The sequence below is a fragment of the Perognathus longimembris genome, chromosome 1, assembly GCF_023159225.1.
Source record: "Perognathus longimembris pacificus isolate PPM17 chromosome 1, ASM2315922v1, whole genome shotgun sequence".
NCBI classification, from domain to species: domain Eukaryota; kingdom Metazoa; phylum Chordata; class Mammalia; order Rodentia; family Heteromyidae; genus Perognathus; species Perognathus longimembris.
Genome location: NC_063161.1, coordinates 151,205,735 through 151,230,223, shown reverse-complemented (window position 1 = coordinate 151,230,223; position 24,489 = coordinate 151,205,735). Strand labels below are relative to the sequence as shown.

Genomic DNA, 24,489 nt, shown 5'->3' with positions numbered 1-24,489 from the left:
CAGGAGACAACCACCCCCCCCAACACACACACACACATACACCCCAACTCCGGCCAGCTGCGGCTCCAGCTCTGACCTGTGCGGCGGGTGGGGGGGGGGGGGGCAAACGCACAGCAAAGTTTAAAGGGTCAACGCATGGCGCAGGAGGCGGCCCCGACCCAGTCCTGTCCCCCCCAGGCCTCCGCATCAGAACCCCAGATCCATGCGAGTCCCGGATCCCTGCAAGCTTCCAGGACCCATCGCAACCTGGCCAGAGATCATCACTTAACTTTTAATTTTTTTAAAATTTTTTTTACCTTTACGCGCCGGCCTGGTTGCTAGGCTCTGCCATCCCAAAGGCGCCCGAGCGTCCCCAGGCCAGGGTCGCCAAGTTGCCGAGTCTCCGGGTCTCGGGGTCCCGGGTCCCCAGGGCGGCGGCGGCAGCGGGAAAGTTTCCGTCGCGCCGGCCGTGGGGTGAGCGGGGGCCGGGCAGGAGCGCACGCTCCGGCGGGCGCCGCGCCTTCCCCGGGCGTCCCCGGCCTTCCCCGGGCTCCGGGCTCTCCGGCCGCTCGGCCAGCGCAGCCCCGCCAATCGCAGGCCCCGCCGCCGGCAGCTCCGCCCGCGCAGCCCGGGCCCCGGCCCCGGCCCTGCCCCTGCCCCGACCCGGCGGGGGCGGAGGGGGAGGAGGGGAGGGGAGAGAAGGGGAGGGACGCACCTGTTTGGTCAATCGACCCCATCTCCACCACCCACCCCGATCCACGGGGCAGGTCGACCCCTGGGCTCCGAACACCAACCCCCGCCCCGGATCCAGGCCGGACCCGCACACGCCCCCCACCTCCGCCCGCCGCCGAAGTTCACCGATTAAAATCACCCCCAAATCGCAGCTTCCCCCGGGACCGCGCGGAGGCGTCCGCGTCCCTCACACCGAGGTCACCCCACCGCCCAGCAGCGAGCGCCCCTCCGCGAGGACAGCCGCGCCTCGCCCAGCCTCACCTGCCCGGGGCGTCCGGGACGAGGAAGGCACACCCCCCCCAGCACCCCACTCATGGGAGCCCCCGAGGGCTCCCACAGCGGCCCGCCTCAGTAGGTCTCCCCAACTTCTCTGGGAAACCCAACCAATACTAAAGCTTTACAACTTTATTGTCCCATTTTCCAGACAGACACGCTGAGGCCAGAAAGAAGGAGGGGGGGGGTCGGGGCGAAGGAGGCTTTTGGGTGGGGAGGGGGTGGGGAACCTAGTGGGCGAGGATTGAGATCTTTTCAAACTTTTTAGTTTGCAACTTACTCCAGGCGCTTCTCCGCGCAGCCTGGGCTCCCTCGGGCCCGCCCGGGGGTCGGGGGTCGGGAAGGAACACGAGGCCACCCCTCCACCCGGACCTCCGGGGCCCCCGCACGCACGCACGCCCGCCGTGCGCCCGGCCTTACCTCGGCTGCAGGGCGCGTCCTGGCAGAGCGCGCCGGCCGGAGGCCCCAGCAGGGGCAGCGAGGCCCAGGCCAGGGCGCGGGAGGCCGCGCCGCTGCCGGCTCCCATCCCGGCCGGCCCCGGCCGGGCCTGGGCTCCCGGGCCTTCCACCCTCCGCAGCACCTGCGGGGCCAGCGCTGGTCCTGGGGCCCGGGCCTTGGGGATGTGGGGAGGGAATGTGGTGGTGGGGGAGGTTGATCCCCAGCCGGGCCCAGGCTGAAATCCTTGCACCGTCCCGGGTTCGGACTCCCACCGTGGCTGCCTGCCCCGGCTCGGACTCCGGGACTCGGGTTCCGGGACTCGGGCTCCGGGGCTCGGGCTCCGGGGCTCCGGCAGGCGCGGGTCGCCCAGGGCAGGGCGCTATTTTTAGCAAGAGCTGCTCTCCCAGTCGGACAGACAGAACCAGTTAATTCGGCCACTTGGGAAGGGCCTTGCCAGGCAGGGGAGCTCCCCGGAAAGGCGGCCGCGGCTCCGCTGAAAGCTGATCCTTCGCATTCCTGCCGGGCGAGGCGGGAGGGCGGGCGCCCGGGAGACCGCCTCTAATTCCGGGGGGAAGCCGGCGTCCTCCGGAGCCAGCGCCTGGGCCCGAGCGCCTGCCCGGGGATGGCTTGAAACCGGCTCCGATTCCCTTGCTGACCTCGAGCCTCTCTGATCGTGCCCCCAAACACAGAGACCCCACTTCTTGCGGGTCTCCAGCACAGGAAAAAGCCCTCCCCGAGATGGGATCCGAGCCCACCAGCATGGGACACACTCGTGGCAAAGCGGGTCATTGAGAAAAGATCAGATACAGGGGCAACAGATGCCTTCAAGTTTTGGACACTACGGAAAGGATGGACGGGGCGCCCTTTGCAATCAGGAAGAACCCTAAATCCAGGCCTTTCTGGCCTTGTGACCTTGGCAAACCACTTGGCCCCTTCTACAAAAGCATCAGGACGCCCCCCCCCCCCCAAGAGAGAATAGTGGAGAAACCCTTTTGTAAACAAAAGTGTTACACACACATATTCCAGGAATGAATTAATACGCAAAGAAGAATTAAGATGTGACTGACTCCTAGAGAGCCCTCAGCCCTTTTTAGTTAAGAGAGGAGCCTGAGAAGGTACAATGGGAACATGAGGTGTTGTTGGACAACCATTGGTACACTAAAATAGATGTGTCAAAAATAGACCCACACATGTATGGAAACTTAATATTTGGCAGAGGTGGGACCTGCAGGTCATTGGGGGGCGGGGGGAGGGTGGACTTATCTATAAATGGTTTTGGAGCGGGGCTGGGTATATGGCCTAGTGGCAAGAGTGCTTGCCTCCCATACATGAAGCCCTAGGTTCGATTCCCCAGCACCACATATACAGAAAATGGCCAGAAGTGGTGCTGTGGCTCAAGTGGCAGAGTGCTAGCCTTGAGCAAAAAGAAGCCAGGGACAGTGCTCAGGCCCTGAGTCCAAGGCCCAGGACCAGCCACAAAAAAAAAAAAAAAAAAAAAAAAAAAAAAAGGTTTTGGAGCAATAGCATAGGCATACTAGAAAAAAAAAATTAGATGGAATCCATACCTCACACCGTGTGCACAAGATCAATTTCAGACATATTGACAACTTAAATACCCCCCAAAAAAATATTCTACGAGGGAGGATTTCTCAAAGAAGACTCACAAAGCACAATCCATCACGAAAAAGACATGCGATTAACTAAAATGCAAAACTCTTGCTTAGCAAAAGAAGATCTGGGCAAAGCAATATCCCAAAGACACAAAGGCCTTTTTACAAATCAGTATTCAAAAGGAACAGTGGCTCACTCTTGTAATGCTAACTACACAAAAGGCTGAGAGCTGAGGATCAAGGTTTGAAGCCAGCCCAGGCAGGAAAGTTCATGAGACACTTTCTCTCCAATTAACCACTCAAAAATTATTTAAAAGCCAGAAATGAGTGCAGTCAACTGTGTACAACAGAAGGGAAGGGCTTTTACCCTACATGCTAAAGAATTAAGAAAGCACTGTGCCACTAAGGTATACCAAGTTTCCAGACCTTTATTAAGACATAGAGCAAATATGATACCGGCCACATAAAGTCCAACCCTTCCTCAAACCTCACTTTCCTTAGCTTAATATCACTCATCCTGTCTAAGTGCTCTATACAAAGCCTGGCTGGGCATGGAGTGCTGGGTAATTGTGAAGGACATGAATAGCTCCCTCCTCAGACTCCACAGGGGTCTTTTGCACCCTAGTTGCAGGCGGGTGATCTCCCCTCCCACATAGCCAGGCCTCCAAGCTCCCAACTTCTCTCTTGCCCTTGTATTTGCACAAACTCTCCCCCTCTGTCTCCTAGTGCTGGCCAGCAGACATTCCAGCCCATGAGAGGCCTCTGGGCACTTTGCACCCGTTGCTGAAACTAGGCAGAGTACTTCGGCCCCTTGGTTGTGAGGCTGTGTCTTGGGATGCACTGTTATTCCAGGTCACAAACCTTGTGTGAGCTCCCAATGCAGCCCCTGCTCAGGCTTGGACTTAGGAGGGTTTGTTGAACAAATGGAAGAGCTGAGTGGTTCTGTACCCAGGAACCCAAAGAGATCGTGCCAAACTTACCAAAGGAGAGCCACCCCTCTACCGGAGTTCATGGAATGTTCTCAAGCTTGGGGGTGGGAGAGAGCTATGCCACACCTAGGCTGAGCCACTGGCCACCTGTGCAACCTAAGGCAGCATTACATGTGACAGAGCCTCAGCACCAGGGTTTGAAGCAACCTGAATGGGACTAGGGTTTAGGGCAGGGAGTTAGGATGGGGAGTCAACCCGATCACAGATGTTGAATGCACGGCCCTGTTCGTGGGCCAGGGGGCAGTTATATAATCATTGGCCAAGAGGAAGATCACTGCAGGAAAAGGCCAGAGGAACCTAGTTGGGTTACTGTGTATGCAGAAGGCTAATAACAAATTACAAGGGTGTTTACCAGTTCTGAACCAAAGCAAGAGGCCTAGGCACTGGCCTGGGAGCTGGAGGGTGAGATACATGCTCCAAGTCACTCTCATAGCGTCCTTCTTCCTCTCTTCTCCCTCCTCCCACTCTGCCTTCCCCCAGCCACTCTGGCCCCCTCCAATCTGTTCTCACACATATCCCAGGGCCCCCAATCTGGGCCTGTCTTTTCCTTTCCAGCTTCCATCTGTAAGGATGACAGAGACTGTGGCATTTTCCCCAGGGATATGTCTGGAGTGATATGCCAAATGCACTGGCTGCTCTCTGTCTGCATAGCTGAAATACACATATGATACATCATATATGTATGCATTATATACATACATATATGTGTGTATATATATGTATATGTCTACTTGTGGGGACCTCCACTGAGGCGGGGCCCAGGCTTGGGGCCTGTAGATAGCCCAGACGCAGCTAGTGTCACACACACGGCATGTTCAAATAAACCCACAAAGTAGACAGGGCTGTGTGGTTCTCATGTGCCTTTAGGGTCCTGACGGCACATTCAGAGATGATGAGCCAACCCCCTTCGAAGTAGATCTCACAGACACTGCAGTATGACCCTGATGACATTGGAGCCACCATGGTCCTTTGTCCTCTGTAGATGACCATGCTGAGCAAGAAACCCACCCAGCTTATGGTCCGCCATCTTTCTTCATGACTTTCAGGAAAGCCAATGGCTTCTTGTCAGTAACAAGGATGTTCTTCTGTCTCATCTGCACCTCCAGATAGTCCTTCCCTCATGGAAACTTCTGCTCCTGGCATCTCCCCCCGCCCCCCACTCTCTCAGGCTCTCTCCAAATCCCCTGGGCACTTCTTCCCCTCAGCTGCCTTATTTTATTCCCGTGAGGCTGGAAGTTACCAGAAGTTTCTCTATGTCTATGATAATGACTACTATGCAGACTTCATACTTTGCCAGTGACTTGAGTGCTCTCTCGTTTCATTTCTCCCAGCCACCTCTGAGGAGGTTCTAGTACTACCTCTTTCCACTGGGAGAAATGGAGGCTCAGAGAGTGCAAAGTAACCTGCAAGAGTTCACACAGTATATAAATGGCAGACCCTGTCCTCGAACCCATGCGTGTTTGATTCTAAATCTTGGGCTTGCACCACCCTTTTTGTGTTTACAGTGAGTGCATTATCACAGTATATGAACTAACAGGTAACCTCATGTCTTTCATAATGGAAGTGAGATGCAAACCCTGATTCCGCCTCTGAGATGCTTGAGAGTTAAGGCAGTACTGACAGCATACAGTGGGCACAGGCCACTAGGTGTGTGGGAAGGATGGAGTGTTACCAAACAGAAGAATGCTTTCCATTCCCAGGGCGGGCCTGCATGCAGGGCACAGCCCTGTTGTAGTCTAACCAAGCCCTGAGCTTTGTTCTGCCTCTGCAGTTTCTCCCACACCTACCCCTGCTGTTTGTGGATTCTTTAACCGCCAACAGCTTGGGCTGGGGTCACAGATAACTAGAGCAAGCACACAGGAAAGACAAAGGCTACAGTGCCACCAGGGTGCCTGGAGCACCCCTGGGTGCTGGGCTCCTGGCCTGCTTGGGAAACGACCCTGCTAGCTGGTGAACATAAGCTGATGATGGCTAGAGGTCCTGCAGGCCTGGGAGGGAGATGAGGCTCCAGGAAAGGTTTCCAAGGAGATAACTTGGTGTGTCTTAAAGGAGGAGAGCAAAAAAGAAAGCTAGGCAAAGAGGAAATAGCAAAAATCATGTAATGGCCTGGTGCTGGTGGCTCATGCCTGTAATCTTAGCTATTCAGCAGGCTGCAATCTGAAGATTGAGGTTCAAAGCTAGTCCAGGCAGGAAAGTCTGTGAGACTCTTGCCTCCAATGAAAAAAAAAGCCAGAAGTGGAGCTGTGGCTCAAGTGGCAAAGCCCTAGCCTTGACCAGAAAAGCTAAGCGACAGCTAAGGCCCTGAGTTCAAGCCCCAGTACTGGCACACACACACACACACACACACACACACACACACACACACACACACACACACACACCAAAAAAAACACCCCAGAATGTAGGGCTGGGAATATGGCCTAGTGGCAAGAGTGCCCTGGGTTTGATTCCTCAGCACCACATATATAGAAAACGGCCAGAAGTGGCGCTGTGGCGCAAGTGGCAGAGTGCTAGCCTTGAGCAAAAAGAAGCCAGGACAACAGTGCTCAGGCCCTGAGTTCAAGCTCCAGGACTGGAAAACACACACACACACACACACACACACACACACACACACACACACACACACCCCAGAATGGCCCAGTGTGCTCTGAGAATTACAGACAGTGCAAACAGTGGGCACTAGGCTCAAGGTAAGGGGCAGCCAGCCATGGGAAAGCTGGGGCAGGGCAGCGGTGGGGGGGTGGGGGGGGGTGAGGAGGTGATAAGGCAGATAAAAAAAAACAGGGCCAGGTCTCCAGGGTCCTGAGTTCCAGTCCCAAGAGCCTGAACTTTAGAGAACTATCTGGAAGATTCTAGGCAGGGGAATAGGGTAACTTGTCAATTTTGTTTGTTTGTGGTGTTGGGGCTTGAACTCAGGGTCTGGGCACTATCTCTGAGCTTTTGTGTTCAAGGCTGGCATTTCACCACTTGGAATCACAGCTCTACTTCTTGGCTTTTTGTTTGTTTGTTTGTTTATTGGAGATAAGCATCTCAAGGACTTACCTGCCTGGGCTGGCTTTGAATGGTGATCCTCAGATGTCAGCCTCCTGAGTAGTGAGTAGTCATCAGATTTTTTTACAGAGCTCTGAATCTGGAGGGCGGGGGGCGGAGTGGATTTACAGGTTTGGGATTATAAACCCGTTGGAGATGAACAGGATCACAGTTCAGAAGGTGGGGACAACAGACAGCTCGAAAGGCTTTAGTGGGAGGACGATGGGAGCTGGAAGGTGGGAGGAGGGAGTTGTTTGGGCCGGAGGGTGCTGTAACAGACAACTTCTAGAATGAAGAACTTCCTCTTCTGGTGTGGAAGGCTGCTGGCTGACACCCTTCAGTGTCAGTGATTTGGGATTGCTCTATGGAAGACAGTCACTTCACCAGAGGGGACAGTCCACTTTCTGGAATGTTCTACATCTGGTGGCTGATCAACCCAGAAACAGAATACTCTGGACAACTCTGAAAGGTCTACCCTAGGCCACCTTTGGTGCCTGGTGGTGAGACATCCCCCACTCAGACGCTGAGCTCAGTCGATCTCCTCATGAGCTTCCCCCGTGGAGCCTCCTCCTGCAGCCCCCCCTCCCCACACTGGGCACCCGAAGGGCCCCACACACTTGCTAGGGGCCCTGGCTTGTACACAAGATCCCATGGAGTCTGTGACTTTGCAAACAATAGTGACCGACTAGGTCACACTCAAGGGGACAGGCCAGGTCCCAGGAGGGGCAGAGAGGCTGGCATACCTGCAATTATGGCCGTCAGGAGGCCTAGGAAGGAAGACCTGGAGTTTGAGGCCAGGCTGCGCTACACAGTGAGACCCTATAGGTTTTTATTTTGTTTTGTTTTGTTTTGTTTTGCCAGTCCTGGGGCTTGAACTCAGAGCCTGAGCACTGTCCCTGGCTTCCTTTTGCTCAAGACTAGCACTCTACCACCTGAGCCACAGCACCACTTCCAGCTTTTTCTGTGTATGTGGCACTGAGGAGTCGAACGCAGGGCATCGTGCATACCAGGTGAGCACTCTACCGCTAGGCCACATTCCCAGCCCTGTGTGGTTATTTTTTTTTAATGAATAAACAAACAGAAACACAAGAAGAGAAAGAAGGAGGAGCAAGGGAAAGATGAGAAAGAGGAGGAGGAGAGGAAGAGGAAGAAGAAAAAGAAGAGGAGGAGGAGGAAAAGGGAGGAGGGGGACAGGAGGCAGAGAAAAAGGAGGAGAAGAAATACACATACATTTGTATAATAATGAATAATTTGTATCATCAGTGTGTCTAATGCAATATTTGGGATATGCTTATGCGGAAAAGCTGTTTCCCTCCTCCCCTCTGCTGGGCTCACCAGCCCCTCATTGTGAGGCTCCTAACCCCCCTCCCCTTCATTGTGCTGAGGCCCTCTGTTTTCTGATCTTCAGGCTCCCTGTCAACTCCGCCCTCCCCCATCTGTGACACCCTCCCCTCCTTTCTGGGCAACTGGCTCTGACCCTTTTCCCATTGGCTGGGCGGAAGTGGCCATGTCCATTGCAGCATCGCTAAGTCCTGGGGCAAGTCCTTCCCCTTCTCAGAAATTCCATTTCCCTGTCTTTAACATGGACACAATTCTGCCTCTCTCACTGGGTCTAGACAGTAACCAGAAAGTGTATGTTCCTCCTCTTCCTCAGCCTGCTAAGTGTCGGGGTTACAGGCATGCACAACCACACCACATGCCTGGTTCAGACACACTCTTTTTTTTTTTGGCCAGTCCTGGAGCTTGAACTCAGGGCTCAGGGCCTGAGCTCTGTCTCTGGCTTCTTCTTTTTGCTCAAGGCTAGCAGTCTACCACTTGAGCCACAGCACCACTTCTGGCTTTTTCTTTATCTGTGGTGCTGAGGAATCAAACCCAGGGCTTCATGTATATGAGGCAAGCACTCTTGCCACTAGGCCATATTCCCAGCCCCCAGACACACTCTTAAATGTCAGAACTTGCCCTGCCTGTGGCCATAGCCCTGCCTAGCACCCAGGGCACTCACAGAGGCTTGCTCAATTGATGGACTCAAAGCTACAGAGCTTCTACAGTGTAACTCACTTCACAGAACTTCCAGGCCCAATAGGTGGAACTTCGACAAATTCAATCTCCCACATTAAGATGATCTGAAGAATGATGTTTATCGCTATAGTTCTGGCAGTTTAGGGATTTCTTCCTTAATGAACAGCGGGCCATACCAGCACTCTCCAAACGGTCCCCTTTGGAATCCAGCCTGGCTCCTAGCCTCTTGATCGTGCTCTGTCTCAAGCCCTCCTCATCTCACTCTATGAGAGATGATTTCTTAGAGCCATTAGCATAATTACCTAAATACAATGCTATAGAGAAGCGATTAAATGAGCCTGTGATTTCTGCACTATTTGTCTCAGGTAAGTCACCTGAAGTTCAGTCTGCCATCAGGATTCATGGCTGCCTTCTGTAATCATAGGGAATTATTTTGCTAATAACACAGGTACCTTGATCTAATTTAGTTTTAATGCCAGGAGGTACCCTCTCCAAATAATCAGCTGTGGGGCAATTCCAATTTCCAGGTTTGTTACACATTCTGGAGAGAAGATTCGATTCTAAGCAGCCGAAGTTACTCCTTTGTCAACCAAAATCATCTAGGGGCAAAATGGATCCTAGCTGTATGTGTTCATAGAAAAATAGAAAAATGCAGAGAAAGGCTCAGCTACAGGGAACCGGGCCAGGCTCCAAGCCCAGGGAAAGGACCAGCTCAACTTCAGTCCACCAAACATTCCTTCCAAACACCCCTGATTTTCCTTAAATTTGTTCATTGTCTCATTCACTCTGTGTGTGTGTGTGTGTGTGTGTGTGTGTGTGTGTGTGTGGTGTGGTTGGTGTGTGTGCATGTGCTGATACTAGGACTTGAACTTGGGATATTGTCCCTTAGCTTTTTTTTGCTCAAGGCTGGCACTGTACCATTTGAGCCACAGCTCTACTTCTGGCTTTTTGGTGGTAAATTGGAAATAAGAGTCTCACAGACTTTCCTGCCCAGGCTGGCTTCAAACCATGATCCTCAGATCTCAGAATTCTGAATAGCTAGGATTACAGGCCTGAGCCACCAGCACTGAGCTGTAAGAAAAAAAAAATCTTTGCCCTACCAGGAATAGTCCAGCTCTTTCTCTCTGTCCTATTTGTCCCTTACAACACAAGATAGGGGTGATGTTTGCTAAATTTTATTAAGGAAGAAACTGAGTCCCCAAGATCAATATTTGGCCAATGTCACAGAAGTAAAGGGAGGAGGAGTCAGAACTATAATCTCCCCGATTCTGATTCTCAGCTTGGTGCTGCCTTGGCCAAAGCTGGGGAATCTGGGAAATGTGTTTAGCCAGTGCTGGCAGAAGCTGGGTACAAAGTAATTAACCAAGTGCAGGGTCACCGCTCAGCCCTGATCTCCGCTCCCAGCTTCAGGACAGAGCCTTTCCCCAGCCCCCACCCTTTGCCCCAGAAACCAACTGTCCTTTGTTGTCATTCCGTGTTACCAAACAAAACCCACTTTCAGATTCCTATTCATGCACTCATATGTTTATGCTTTCAACAGAGAGCTGCCTGGTTCCGCAGGAAGGGCGAGGAGGCGAGCAGTCCCATCCTCCCTGGCCCTGGGTGGGCAGCCTTGGGCCGTTTCTGCCCATCTGTACAAGAAGGGCGGGGCTAAGACCAGTGCTCCTTCAACCCAGGGAGCCATAGGCCCCTTGTTTCAAAGGGCAGAAACTGTCAGGTGGAAGTAAGCCATTCTCATTAGAGTCAGTTTTGGGGAAGGGGGGGTCTCCTACCCAGCCCTCCCACCGTCTCTCTTTGAATGGGAAGTTTTCTCACTGGGATGGACAGTCTGTGATGGGCCTCTGGGGTTTTTAGCACAAGGGGCTTGGGCTCTACTGAGCCAGGGGCAGGGCATTGTGAACAGTACCCTAAACATGGAGCAGATGGTTATTTTGTTGTTGTTTGGGGGTTTTATTTTTGTTGTTGTTGTTTAGGTCATGGGCGCTTGAACTCAGGGCCTGTGCAGTGTCCAGGAGCTCTTTTGCTCAAGGGCAGCAAGTGCTAAAAGCACTTTAAAAAAAAAATTAATCTTCTCACTCTCCCTCCTCAACCAGTACCCTGGTCACGGGTTTCTGGGCAAGCCTGAGGCTGGGGAGGCCAGACGGACCCGCTGTGCCTCAGGCCAGCGCCTGGACCAACAGCCTGTCGCCATGTGCATTCCCGGTGCTCAGTCACTGTTGCTTAATCACAGAAGGCTTCCTGGAGGCAGTGGGACCAAAGGTACCAGTATAAGTAGGAGGTGGCAAATTGGGGACTAGAGGGAACTGCAGGAGAGGATAAAGGCCCGGGGAGCCTGGGTATTTTGAGGGGCTGCCAGCCTCTCAGCCTGGCAGAAGCATGGCTGGGCATTGGCAGTCATTGGAGGTCAAGGGGAGCTGTGTAGGATGCCAAAGGCTCGTGGGGGACTATTCAAGAGCTGTTCAAGACCCTCTGGGCTTCCAGAGAAGAAAGTAGAGGGAGGGAGGGTTGCCTGCGGTCCACCCTACCTGTGCTGGCCCTAGCTTGAAGAACTGACCCCTGACTTCTGACCCTGACCCTGGATGGGTTTCAAGGCCTTCAGCAGGCAAAGAGCCTGTTTGTAGACAGATGCATAGACAGAGGGCAGCTCCCAACCCCCTTCCAGCCCTTTGCATCTCAGTCTGCCTCTCACAAGCCCCTTCCCCATCCTGTGCCCTCCCCCCTGGCCCTGGGTACCCCAGACTGCCCCCTCCCTGGGTCCCACATAGCTAGAGTGTTGGAGGGGGAGTTCCTCTCCTCTAACACAAGCACCTTTGTTCTCTAGCAGCTTGGCCTGAGTGCTGGAATTTTTCTCAAATTTGGGGATCCTGGGTCAGCCAAGGAATGAGGCAGCTGAGACACTGGAGTTCAGCAGGTTCCTGCTAGAGATGGAGCCCCTGCCTCCCTGTCCCCCCACCCAGTCCCTTCTGCAGTTCCTCCAGCTCCCTGACACTTGCGCTCTACCATTTTGAGCCACAGTGCCACTGCAGATTTTCTGGTGGTTTATTGAAGATAAGAGTCTCACAGACTTTCCCGGCCCCAGCTGGCTTTGAACTGTGATCCTCAGATCTCAGCATCCTGGGTAGCTAGGATTACAGGAGTGAACCACTGGTGCCTGACCTCCCCAATACTTTTGCCCCTTACCCCTAGATAACACACTGCAATCTTTGCTTGTCTCTCCCCCTCTCTCCCTCTCTCCCTCCTTCCCTCCCTTCCTCCCTCCTTCTGCTTTCCTTCCTTTCTCTACCTCCTTCCAACGTCCTTTTTTTTTTTTCCTTTTTCCACGCCAGTACTAACTAGGACTTGAACTCAGGGCATCAACACTGTCCCTGAGTTTTTTTTTTTTTTTTCCTCAAGACTGGTGTTCTATCACTTGACCCATTGCTCTACTTCCAACATTTTTTGGTGGTTAGAATCACACAGGGACTTTCCTGCCACTCCTGGCTTCAAACCTCCATCCTCAGATCTCCTTCTCCTAAGTACGTAGGATGACAGGCAGGAGCCAATGGCCGCGCCACTGACTTGCTATTCAGGAATGGCAGAGTCACTGGAGATCTCTGGCCCCTTGTGGCTCTGACACAGTCCTCTCCCTGTAGCAGGCCAAGGCCCTCCATGGAGACGTAGAGCCACCAGTACAGGGTAGGAAACATGAAGGCTTCAGAAGCAGGAGAAACAAGGTTCAAATCCCAGTGCTGCCTCTTCCTAGCAATTTATGACTGCAGCCCTGGGTCCAGCCTGGGAGGGAGAAAGCGGGCTCAGTAGGGAGCCGGGAGCTCTTTTCAGGGTGAAGCAGGAGTTTGGAGGTCTTAGGAGTTCTGGGGGGAACCCAGCACCAGCAAATCTCCCTGGTTGGAACCGTGGGTGGTAGCTCCCACCCAGGGGCAGGAGAAAGTTCAAACTCTGGGTCTGGCATTCAAGGCCTCTCACCAGATCCTGCTCACCGCTCCAGGCTCCTCCCTTTTGCCCCGGGGCACAGTGTGGAGCTCAAGGCAGGACTTTCTCCCAGCAGTCCAGTCAGGTCCGGAGGCCTGCTACAGCCTGGCTCCACAGGTCAGCCTGGTTATCTTCCAGCCCCCACCCCTCGCCCCAGCCCTGGGCCCTCACTGGAACTTTGCAAAGTGTTCTGAATTCCTCCCTGAGGCCCGGCCCAAGCCAGTTGCCTGCCTGGGTCTCTAGCAACAAGCAGGGGCCACTATGGAGGAGTTAAAGAAGCTAAGGTGGCCTGGGCCCTCACACCTGCCCCCAAGTTCAAGGCCTCTTGGGGAGGAAAGGGAAGGAAGCTCTGTGCCCCGTCCCTGGGAGAAGGGCCCTGGGCTAGGCCAGTCTCCCTCCCCAGCTCTCTGGCTTCCTTCTAGAATAGCCTTCTGGCTGCCTTGGCCCATGGCTCCACCCTCTCTGTTCTCAGGGCTCAGCCTTCCACCATTAGTCAAGTGGGGAAAAGGTGCTGGGCAGGAAATGAGGTGAGGAAGTGAATCCCCCCTCCCCATCCTAGGAACCGCAGCCCCCCTTGAGCTCTGGCTCCTTCTCAAAATTCAGAGTGGGTGTGGAGGCCCCCAGACCCCTCCCCAGGTCCTGTGCACACATAGGTGGAGGAATGTGGTCATCTGGGGCTGCTTCCCATTAGAAGAGAACTCACCCTCACTTCTGCTGCTCTGGGGCCAGTCTGTTCTCATCAGGGGACCAGGGCTTCCTCTCACCAGGGGACCAGGGCTCCCTGTCACCAGCCTCTTTGCTGTGTGTTTGTCCCTGTGCTGGGCAATGTGGCTCCCTCCCACACTGAAGCATTGAAAGGCTGAGACACAAAGGGGAGGAATAAGCAGCAGGTATGGACAAGGAGAGGACAGAGCAGCCCCTGGGGGACTAGTCCAGGATGGCTTCCTGGGGGAGGCAGCCAAACCCTGGCTGGGTAGTGGAGCGGACGCCTCAGACATGGGCTGATTCTGACACACAAGGCTCTTGTCCCCCCCTCCATCCTGGACCCAAGAACTCTCCTCATGTCACATCTGGAAGCACCATCACAGACTACAGGAAGCCATTACACATCTCCACAGTCCAAGAGATCATCATTCCCCTTCCCCCCAATCCAGAATCTTCTCTGCCACTGATGCCACCTCTCATACAAACACCCACCTCCTCTGCCATTCTGCCTCACGGCCTTGGGACCAGGGGACATCCTGCCTCTTTGCTCACCAGTTCTCAGCCTGGCTCAGCAGGAATCGAACACACAGGAGAGCATGCGGAAAGCAAGAGGGCTTCCTGGAGGAGGCGCCTGGAGTGGGGATTAACTCTGGACGGTGGGAGCAGATGGAGAAGGATGTGGCAGAGAGACCAGAGCCGGGGTGTCTGAGGGGGGCTTGAACTCAGGACCTGGGCCCTGTCCCTGAGTTCTTTTGCTCAAGGCTAACACCCTACTGCTTTGAGCCACAGCACCACTTCCTTTTTTCTGGAGGTTAATTGGAGATAAGAGTCTCACAGACTTTCCAGCCCAGGCTGGCTTTGAACTATGATCCTCCGATCTTAGCCTCCTCCTTGGTAGCTGGGATTACAGGTGTGAGCCACCAGGTACTGGCTATGAATTCAGTTTTTAATACACTGACAAGGGTGGATCTTGTAGGAAGCAAGATGGACCTTGGGTCTTCTTTTGGCCTCCATCTTCCCATCATGCAATAGGGTCAAGCAGGATGAGTTCAGTGGACCTCTCTCCCCTTGGTGTCTGCATCCCTTAGGCTGTTTCCTGTTGGCTACAGCTTCACTGGGCTCTGGGAGATTATTTTGGGGGGAGGCTCCCCAGAGTTCAGAAGGCCTGGGATGGGGTCAACAGCCCACAGCATAGCTAGGGAGGAAGCAATGGGCTGCACTGTGGGACAAAGGCTGGACCCGGGGCATCCATTGTTCCAGCAACCTGGGTGTCAGGCCCCCATCACTACAGGAAAGATGGGGGCCAGGGCTCATTACAAAATGGGAATTCAGTGAGATGCCAGGAAAGCCACGGGGGTGGGGGGAGCTATGGATGGGTGTAGCAAAGATCTCCACCAGCCCTCCCCACCCCAGGCATCTGCTAGCCAGGATGATAGAGGATACCGTTTATCCCTCTTCCCCCAGTGCTCCCAAGGAAAAGGGCCCTGACTGGGGGCTTCCGATCTGTGGGGAGATTGAGGCTGAGCCCACACAGAGGTGCCGTGGGACAGAAGCTGGGCTAGCTGCGCAGCTTTATCCTGGCCAGGCCCTGCACTGTCCGGGTGCAGTGCCCCGCCCTCCTCCCCTCAGCCCTGGCCTCCAGCCCCTGGCCTTCCTGAGCAGCCTGCAGCCCAGGCTGGCATGCATCAGTGATTCATGCCCCTCCCTGTCTGGCCTCATTGTTTCTTACTGGCCATTCTTCCTAATTTTAGCCTTTTCCCTAGTCAAGGGGCAAGGGGGAAGTTCTCCCATTGGGCCCAGGCTCCCCAGGGCACAGGAAAGGCTCATTGTGGAAGAAAACAGCTTCTGGGAGTCCTGAGTTCGAATCACACGTCTTCTTCATTAGCTTAGTGGCCTTCCCAAGACTCAGGGGGCTCAGCTAAGCAAAGGGGCGATTTCTTTCTTGCAAGAACTGTAATGACCTCACTGGTGTAGAACTTTGGGTGCATATAGTGGTTCATACCTGTAATCCTAGTGACTCAGGAGGCTGAGATCTGAGGATTGAGGTTCGAAGCCAGCCAAGCAGGAAAGTCCATCAGACTCATAATTATCTCCAATTAACACACACACACACACACACACACACACACACACACACACACCCCTCTATGGCCCCAATGGTAGAGCACCAGCTTTGAGCAAAAAAGCTAAGGGACAGCACCCAGGCCCTAATTCCCAGCACACAAACAAAGCAAAACAAACACCCAAAACATTAACAACCAAAAGAAAACATTGGGCACAGAGTGGATCCCATTGTAAGTGTTCAGTAAAAAGGACCCCAGCTGAGGTTCATCCACCAGCCTGAGCCAGATAGAGCCCCAGCACAAGACCCAAGGATCTAGATTCTGCCATCTCTTCTTCACCCCGGTATCATTTCACAGAGGGGGAAACTGAGGCTTGGGGGCCTCTGGTCTTTGGCCAGGGTCTGTTGAGTTAGTAGAGCTGGCAGGAGGCCTGAGACACAAGTTCCTTAGGGGCTGCACCCTCCCTGGCTGTTTGGCTTAAGGGAGTCACTCTGCCTCTCTGAGCTTTGTTGCGCTCATTGGGTCTGTGGGAAGGTGACAAAATGAGGCTGGTGGCTGGCATGTCACCACCCAGAGGAGACAAAGCCCTTAGATGGTATCTTGGCCTTCCCCTCTCCTGGGAAGGGCTGCAGCAGGAGATATCAGCCCCCTGAGGGCTTCCAGCCTGAAATAGCCCTGTCTTTAGACCAAGCCCATCCATCACAGCTGCTTTTGCCTTTTGCTGTCCCCTGCTGAGCCCCCAGGGTTCCTGTCCTGCCATTCGCCCGCTCCTCCCTGAACTGGTTCCCTCATATTCCCTGAAAAGGTAGAATTTTCCATCTGTCAGCCCAGGGAGCCTGCATTGGTGGCAGCTCTGGCGCCGTGGTGACTCAGAGCCGGTGCAGCAGAACCCAAATCCCAGGCATTGCAGTCCAGTGGTCTGGGCTCAGGTCATGGGGTTCACTGTGGGCTCTGGGACAATCATTCCATTCCCTGAGCCTCAGTTTCCTCATGTGAAGGCCCAGGCTGGCTGTGAGGATCCAAGGAGACAACTCACAAGGCAACCTGGTGTGGGGCAGGTGCTCAGGTTAGCACTGGAGCAATAAAATGGCGCCCAGCTATGGACCTGCGGGTGGCCCCGCCTCTGCACGGCCCTGGGGCAGAGGTCCTTGCTGGTCATGGTCAGGAAGCGACCAGGCACTGAGCTCCTGAGTTCCACATTTCCCAGGATTTCCTATCCCCACTTCCAGGTCCTCCCTTAGTCTGTCTGAGCCCCAGCCGGAGTCCAGCACATGCCCTGCCCTCCCCCAACACCCTCCCCCCCCAGATCCCCTGGAGTACAGGGCAACCGAGCACCGAGCACCACAGGCAGGGCAGGCCTGAGGCTGCCCACGTGTCAGATGGGCAGCTGGGTCTGAGGAAGGAGCAGGGACCCACTCCAGGCCACCCAGCCACTGGGAGCTGGGCCCTCAGGTGAGGGCCACGGCGGAGACCAGTGCCTAGGGCTAAGGCTTGGGAGCAGAGATGGCCGCAGCCGGAACGTTCCAGGCCTCACGTGCAGCACCCCCAAGGACAGACAGCCACTCTTTTTTGGAGCTCTCACTTCAGGCAGGAAGGGGAGGGGCAAGCGAAGGGTGCCTGGTGCCATTCACTCTCTCCTTCACTCAGTTATTCACCCACGCTATCATTCATTCATTCTTCCACTCATTCATTCCCTTGTTCATTTCTTCACTCACTCATTTGCTCATTCATTCACTCATTCACTTACTCATTCATTCGTTATTCTTTTAGCTCACTCATTCCCTCGGTTACTCATGCACCCACCCCCTCACTTATTTACCCATTCCTTCACCCGTTCATTCATCGACTCACTAATTCACTTATTTATTCACTCTTTTACTCACGCACACGTCCACTCATAATTCATCCGTTCATTCACTGAGTCACTCAGCCACCTGTTTACTCATTTTTTTAACTCTTGCATCCATTCATTCATTCATTCACTCACTTGTTCACTCATTCATTCACGCAATGTTTGTGGGCTGTGCAGCCCCTCCTCAGGCCCAGGGGTGGCGTGAGGCTCTGAGGATACAGTAGTAATAAAGGCCAGGCCCCGCCTGCCCCCAGCATCTTGGATCTTAAGTGGCAGTCAGGCTTAGCAGTGAGCAGAGCTGGGAGGTGCCGGCATTGTGGCGGGAGAAACCACAGGCCTGGTGAGCACTGGAGAGAGAGCATTTGGTAGAGTGGGGTCTTCCCCTGGCACTGGCCTGCTGCCGGGCTCTCACGTCCCCTTCTCTGCCAATCCCAAGACAGATGGGAAGAATGCGCTTTTCTGAAGGACAGATTTTGGGAGGGGGGTAGGGGAGGCATTGGATTTGGGACCGGATTTTACATCATGAGCCCAGGATGGCCTCACCCTTGAACTTTTCCTGCCTCGTCTCTGGAGTGCTGGGATTACAGGTATGCACCTCCAGACCCCAGCAGAGGAGCAGGTCCTGTCAGACCCTCCCATCATGTCTATAGGGGGAAACTGAGGCCTGCCCATGCAGTGCTCTGTGGGGGGGTCACTACACAGCCACGCAGCTGTCTCCTGCCCATCTTCTCACCTTGGTTTGGGGCTAAAGAAACCCCTGCTCCCCTCCACCTGTGACCTGAGTCTCCCTTGACCTGACCCGGGGCTTCTCAGCTCTGGGCCACTCCGGGTCCTCGGCCTGACCCTGTCTGCATTGCAGCATTGGGGGCTGGGCTCCTCCCTCCACCCTCAGGCCAAGCCCCTGCCCCCCACCCCGAAGCAAGGGGCGCAGGCCAGAGCCCACCCCAGCTGCCCCACACCCAGAGCTGCCCCCCCCCCCAGGCTCCACTAAGGGCCTTAGCCTGCCAGTCACTAACCAAAAGTACTCCATACCTGTCAGCACCAGAGAAGCTTCTAGATTCTGCCAAGCCCTTCACCCATGCCCCTGCTGCACCTTCTGTCAGGGACCCCTTTCCTCCTGGGGTGAACTGCATCCCTTCCTTCCCTTCCTCACCCATCACGTAATTGCTGGGTGCTTACTGCATACCAGGAGACAGCCGGGGCAGGGCAGCCTGAGAGCTGGCAGGTTAGGGGGTGGAGGGGTGCACCCAGATTAAACCTGTGACAAAGCTGGGAAAACAACAGCAAATTCTTTAAGGACAAGAGCGACCACGAGAGCAGGGTCTAAATTTCATAATTTCATGGCGGGAATGGGGGAGTGCATGGCCCAGGGGAAGGCTTCTTTGAGGAGGTGACTTTTCAGTGGATTCGGGGAATGAGATAAAAACAAAACAAAAACAACAGCGTTGGCTCAGTGTAGATTGGGAGGACAATCCTCCCTCCGCCAGCAGAGGGAAAACGGCATGTGCAAAGGCCCTGGGGTAAGATGGCCTCTGAGGCCTGTGATTATGGCGGAAACATGGAGAGGAAAGGAAAAACCCAATGGCACCTGGATGCCCGGGGCCACTTGGGGGGCAGAGTGAAGGAGCCAGAAAGAGACTGAGAGAAAAGAAATCAGTACAAACCAGGAATGTGCCCATCCCCAAGGCCAGGGGAAGAGAGGGTTTTTTTTTTTTTGGGGGGGGGGACAGGAAGAAGAGGGAAAGGAGAAGGTCAGGGAGAATTTCTGTGTCCTCTGTTGCCAACAAGGCTGCTTTTGGCGGTTCCCTGATCCCAGAGGATTAGTGTCCCCATGGGAACCTAGCAGCTACCCCTCCATCGCTTGCCGGCTCCATTTGCACAATCGCACGACAGAGCCCTGGGAAGACTTAGCAGAAAGTAGCCATCTGCAGGCCAGGAGGCCAGGGCCTCCCCAACTCCATCCTGATCTGCTGGACTATGGGGCTCCGACACCTCACTTCCAGAACACAGAATCATTTTCTTGTTGTTGTTCCTGAAACTTCCTTCACATAAGCAATCTCTAATCCATCAACAACACAATCAGCAGACAAAAGAGTCCTTGATTTCCTCGGGGGTGTGGGGGGGTGGGGTCGGGGGGGGGTGGAGGAGACGTTCCCCAGGCCTTGGCTTACTCAGCTCAGAGTGCTCGGGTCTCTCCCGACTCACTTGGGAGTGTCAGGAAGGCAGAGACAAAGTGTGGCTTATTTGTGGACCTCAGAGACCAATCCAAGACTTGAAAATATTTGTTGAATGAATGAATGAATGAATGAATGACCAGAGTCCGGAGAGAAGGAGGGACTTGCTTCCTTTGCTGCCTTGCCTCTGTGTGGGAGGCCCCTCCTGTGAAGCCATGACCTCCCACCCCGCCTGCCTCCTTGGGAAGTCTTCCTCTGTCTTTGCCTCTTCCTCCCATCCCAGACCCCTCTCTGCCTGAGGCCTGCTGCAGGCTCCCCAACAGGCCAAGGTCAAGGGGCCCCCGAGTGTGCCCAGTGCCCTACAGGGAGGGGAAAAAAACCTGCCTCAGTTTCCAGCCTGGCCCTGCCCAAAGGCTGCCACCAGCAATCACACAGGTGGGCAAGTCAAGTGGAGGTTCCTGAGACATGCTGGATGGGAGAAGGAGACCCAAAGAGGACCGCCCCCCAACTCTGTTTGGCCATGGCTGCCCCTCCCCCAGTCCCCATGATGGGACCAGGGCTTCACCAACCATGCAGGCGGAAGCCTTCCCCGGGCTGGGCTTCAGCGGGCAGCTCTGGGACTGGCAGGCCTAGCCCTCAACCCAGCCGCCCCTGAGGAGGGCACCCGCGAGTGTCCAGTCCCCCCGTGGTAAGTTGGGGGGCTCTTCCAGACCAGGAGCTGCTCTCTCTCCTTTATTCCCTCGCCGCCCCCACCACGCCAGCCACAAAACCCCATCTTTTTCTTAGGACTAAGCGCCTCCTTCCTCACACCAAGCTTGGCACCCAGCACCGAGAGGTCAGCCACAGGCCGCCGATTGCCAACACGCCAAGACCTCGGCCGGGCTGGCCACACTCCCTGAGCCTGCAGCTCCAAACGTGGCACAGCTTCGCCCCAAGGCCCTGGCCACACAGCCAGCCGCAGGGGTCAGGGATGGCGGTGGGGGGGGGGGGGCTGGCAGGGCGGGCAAGAGCTTAAGTTCTATTTTTAGAAGGGAAGGTGGTCCTAAGAGGAAACGGAACCCCTAAAAGTCTGCCTCTTTACCTCTTGTTTTTGAGGCTCACAGCACCTTCTCCTCAATGAGCCCCCCCACCTCTGCCCCATGCCTGACCTCTGTCTCCCAGACACAGCCCTCCCCCCCCCCAGCTCCGCTCTGCTACCCAGAGATAGGCACAGCCTGCCAGCAATCTGGACCCACAGGCAGTGCCAGGAACCTAGTGCTGGTCCTAGGGAGCCCCAAGGCGGCAGAACCCCCCACCGAGGCCAGGTTCTGTCGCTCACATACCCCCGCCCGCACTCAGCCTCTGTCCCAGACAACTTTGTCCAGCGCTCTGCTGGGGGGCACTCGGCGCGTGACCCCTGCCTTTCCATCACAAGCGAATCCCCACGGCCGGCTCTGGCTTGGGGGACCTGCAAGATGTCACCCGAGGCACTGGCCACCGCCGACAGGGGGGCTGAGGGGCAGCCAGGGAGGAGGACCTGCCAGCCGGGGACCCACAAACTTCCTGCCCCCTCTTCTTAGCCAAGAGCAAAACACAAACACACCGAGAAACTCTCTCCCTTCCCCAGCTCCTAGCCCAGGGCTGGGGCCCATGGGGACCCTTCAGCGCCCCCCTATATACCCCCATTGCCAGGTGATCTGGGCACCCATGCACCCCCAAAGTCCTGAGATACACGGCTGCCTGGCTGTTTACTTAACGTCAGATTCCCGAAGCAGAGCAAAGTCTGCTAAACAGCAGCTGAAATGCCCAACTCCACCACCTACCGTAAGAGTCGCCGGGGTCCAGGAAGGAGTCGGGCTCCATGGCGCGGGGCCCCCTGGGCCGTGGCCCCACCTGATTTATGAACTGAGGCCGTCTCCATGAGCGTCTGCCTTTCTCCTTTTGTATTCCATCTGGCAGCTTTTCCAACTAGATGACTGGGTATTCCTGCTTGCAGGCCCCTCTCCGGCCCCCCCTGCATCCAGCACATTTAAAGTAGCAGTAACCTCTTTCTCCTCCCCCTGCAGCCTGGCTGGAAACATTAGAAGGGACCGAGGCGGCGAGATGTCTAAAATAGGAAGACGCCAGGGACGCTGGGCCCCGGCTGTGGAGATGGGAGGAAGGCAGCGAGGCAGGACTTCACATCTGGATGCTGGCTGGAGGGGAGGGGGGGGTTGTGAAGAGGGGAGGCTGACCCACTTGTGGGAGGGGCTGGGGGGGGCCTGCTGTGGTAGGTGTCCAAGCCCACAGGGACTTCTCCCAGGCCCTGCCGGAACCTCCCACTCAAATCTGTTCCCAGACATTTCCTGCAGTGTGTGTGTCGGGCGGCGGGGGGGGGGGGGGGGGTGCAGAAATTGACTCATCCATCCATTCAGTTAGTCATTCTTTTTTTTTCTTTTTTTTAATTTTGGGATCTTGTCCTGGCCAGCCTCGGGGCCAGGTGCTATGAGTGCCTGGGGCCCTGGAACAAGGCACTGTGCCTGCCCCCCCCCCCCCAACCAGGGGTGAACAGCTCACAGGTAAACAGGGCACTGCAATGTATGATGGGGACAGGGAAGGGCCTCCTGTGGACGGGGGCTGTGGTGATCAGGGAAGGCTTCCTGGAGGAAGGGAAGGGGGCACCCAACACTGGGGCCTCAAGGTTGTATTAGGAGTTAGGCAGATAAAGAAGGAGGATTGTGAATGCAGTAGCTGAAGAATACAGGGGACAGTGGCTGCCCCCAGCCCTCTAGATACATCCAGGTCAGTGGGGGAGGGAGGGAGGGAGGGAGGGAGGGAGGGAGGGAGGGATGGGCCAGATTGGGCCCCTGGGGGTGGCCACAGGCCTTAGGTTGGTCCAGGTGATCCTAGCTGTCCTTAGTATGACCTCTCTGGTCACCGTGTAGGAGAGGGTGGGGCACAGGGCAGGGCTGGACTGGGTGTCTGCAATTGGAACAAGAATAATTATGGGAACTGGGTGCTGGTGGCTCACGCCTGTAATCCCAGCCACTCTGGAGACTGAAATCTGAGGAACTCAATTTGAAGCCAGCCCAGACAAATTCAAGAAACTCTTATCTCCAGGGAACCAGCAAAAAAGGCTAGAAGTAGGGGGCTGGGAATATGGCCTAGTGGCAAGAGTGCTTGCCTCCTATACATGAAGCCCTGGGTTCGATTCCCCAGCACCACATATACAGAAAATGGCCAGAAGTGGCGCTGTGGCTCAAGTGGCAGAGTGCCAGCCTTGAGCAAAAAGAAGCCAGGGACAGTGCTCAGGTGCTGAGTCCAAGGCCCAGGACAGACCAAAACAAAACAAAACAAACAAACAAAAAAAAAAAAAGGCTAGAAGTAGAGGTGTGGTTCAAGTGGTAGAACATCAGCCTAGGGTAAAATAAAAATAAGAATACAGCAGCTAAGCAAGAGGAACAAGGCTCTGAGTTTAATTAAACCCAAGTATTGGCAAAACCAAAACCAAAACCAAGTATAGAGCTGGGCTTAGTGGTGATGCCTGCAATCCCAGCACTCAGGACTCTGAGGTAGGACGATCTCAAGCAGGGGGCCCCAGGAGCAACAACGGTCTGAAAGAACAGCAAATGCCAGCCTCCTCCAAGCCACACGGCAAAAGGGGGGCACAGGTTGGGAGTGTTTGCCCCAGGACCCCCTAGAGGTTCAGGGCAGCCCCCCCCCCGGTCATGGGTGGAGACAGTGCTCTTTGGACAGGTGAGTGGCTTGTCCAGGACACAGCCCCGGGGCTGGGGGAAGCGGGAGGGCCCGTGAGGGACAAAGATGCAGTCATTCCTGCCCAGCCTCGCGGGCTGGTGCAGGCAGGAGGGCTGCCTGGGGGAGGCACAGAGAGAAGCTAGGGGTTCCGGTGGACTGCCAGGACAATAGATGGCTCCCAGGCAGAGGCCTGGCAGGACCTGAGGCTGCCTGGTAGAAAGGGTGAGGGGCCACGGGAGCGAGGGCTGCCCGCTGCCCGGGGCGTGGGCTGGCTCTAGGTGGGGTGTGTGTGGGGGTGTCACGCAGCAGCCCAGAGGCATCGGGCTGTAGCAATGACCTCCTTTCACGGCCTGCCCGGACGTCCCTGCGCTGGACACTGGAGAAGCCACGCGGCCCCCACCGGCACGCCAGAAGCCGAGCCTCAAGTGACCTGCTTTTGGGCGAGATGGCTCAGGCAAAGGGGTGGAGGAGATGGGAGGAAGGGAGGGAGGGAGGGAGGGAGGGAGGGAGGCAGGAGGGGCCAGCGAGGGGCCAAGCTATGGGTGGCGGGGTCCTGCCAGCTGTCCACTGCTGGACAGCTGTTCACAGAGAGCCCATGGCTGCCGGCATGGCTGGCCTGGCCACAGAGGCTAGTCCTGGCCCTTCCCCCCTCTTGTCCATCTTGAATGACAGCTCTCACTGTTGGCTGTCTTAATTACAGGCAGATCAGGCCCACCCAAGCCAGCTGCAGGCCCGGGCTCCTCTGCCTGCCTAATCGTGTAGACCTGGGGCAGGCGGTGTGGGGGAGGGCAAGGCCCACCGAACCACCCCCCCTCCCCACCAGTAGGCAAGTTCAATAGGTTGAGCCCCACCCCGCTCTCCAGGGGCCCCGGGGTTGTGAGTGCTAGGGTCTATTTGTACACAGATGTATGGAGTCTGACTGTGTTGTCTGTACCAGTC

At 55.6% G+C, this 24,489-nt stretch overlaps 1 protein-coding gene across 3 annotated transcripts in view; it reads right to left on the bottom strand.

Moving 5' to 3' along the window:
- Window positions 1-21,909, bottom strand: part of LOC125348051 (DAB2 interacting protein) — a 168,070-nt gene extending 146,161 nt beyond the window's left edge. The window contains exon 1 of one of the 3 annotated variants that reach the window (XM_048341019.1): window positions 21,639-21,909. In XM_048341019.1, the coding sequence (XP_048196976.1) occupies window positions 21,639-21,678 (40 nt within the window). In that variant the 5' untranslated portion in view covers window positions 21,679-21,909. Of the gene's footprint in view, window positions 1-296; window positions 570-1,404; window positions 1,928-21,638 lie in introns of those variants that run through there. The other 2 variants (XM_048341004.1, XM_048341109.1) reach the window with 2 other exon arrangements.
- Window positions 21,910-24,489: the final 2,580 nt, after the last annotated feature.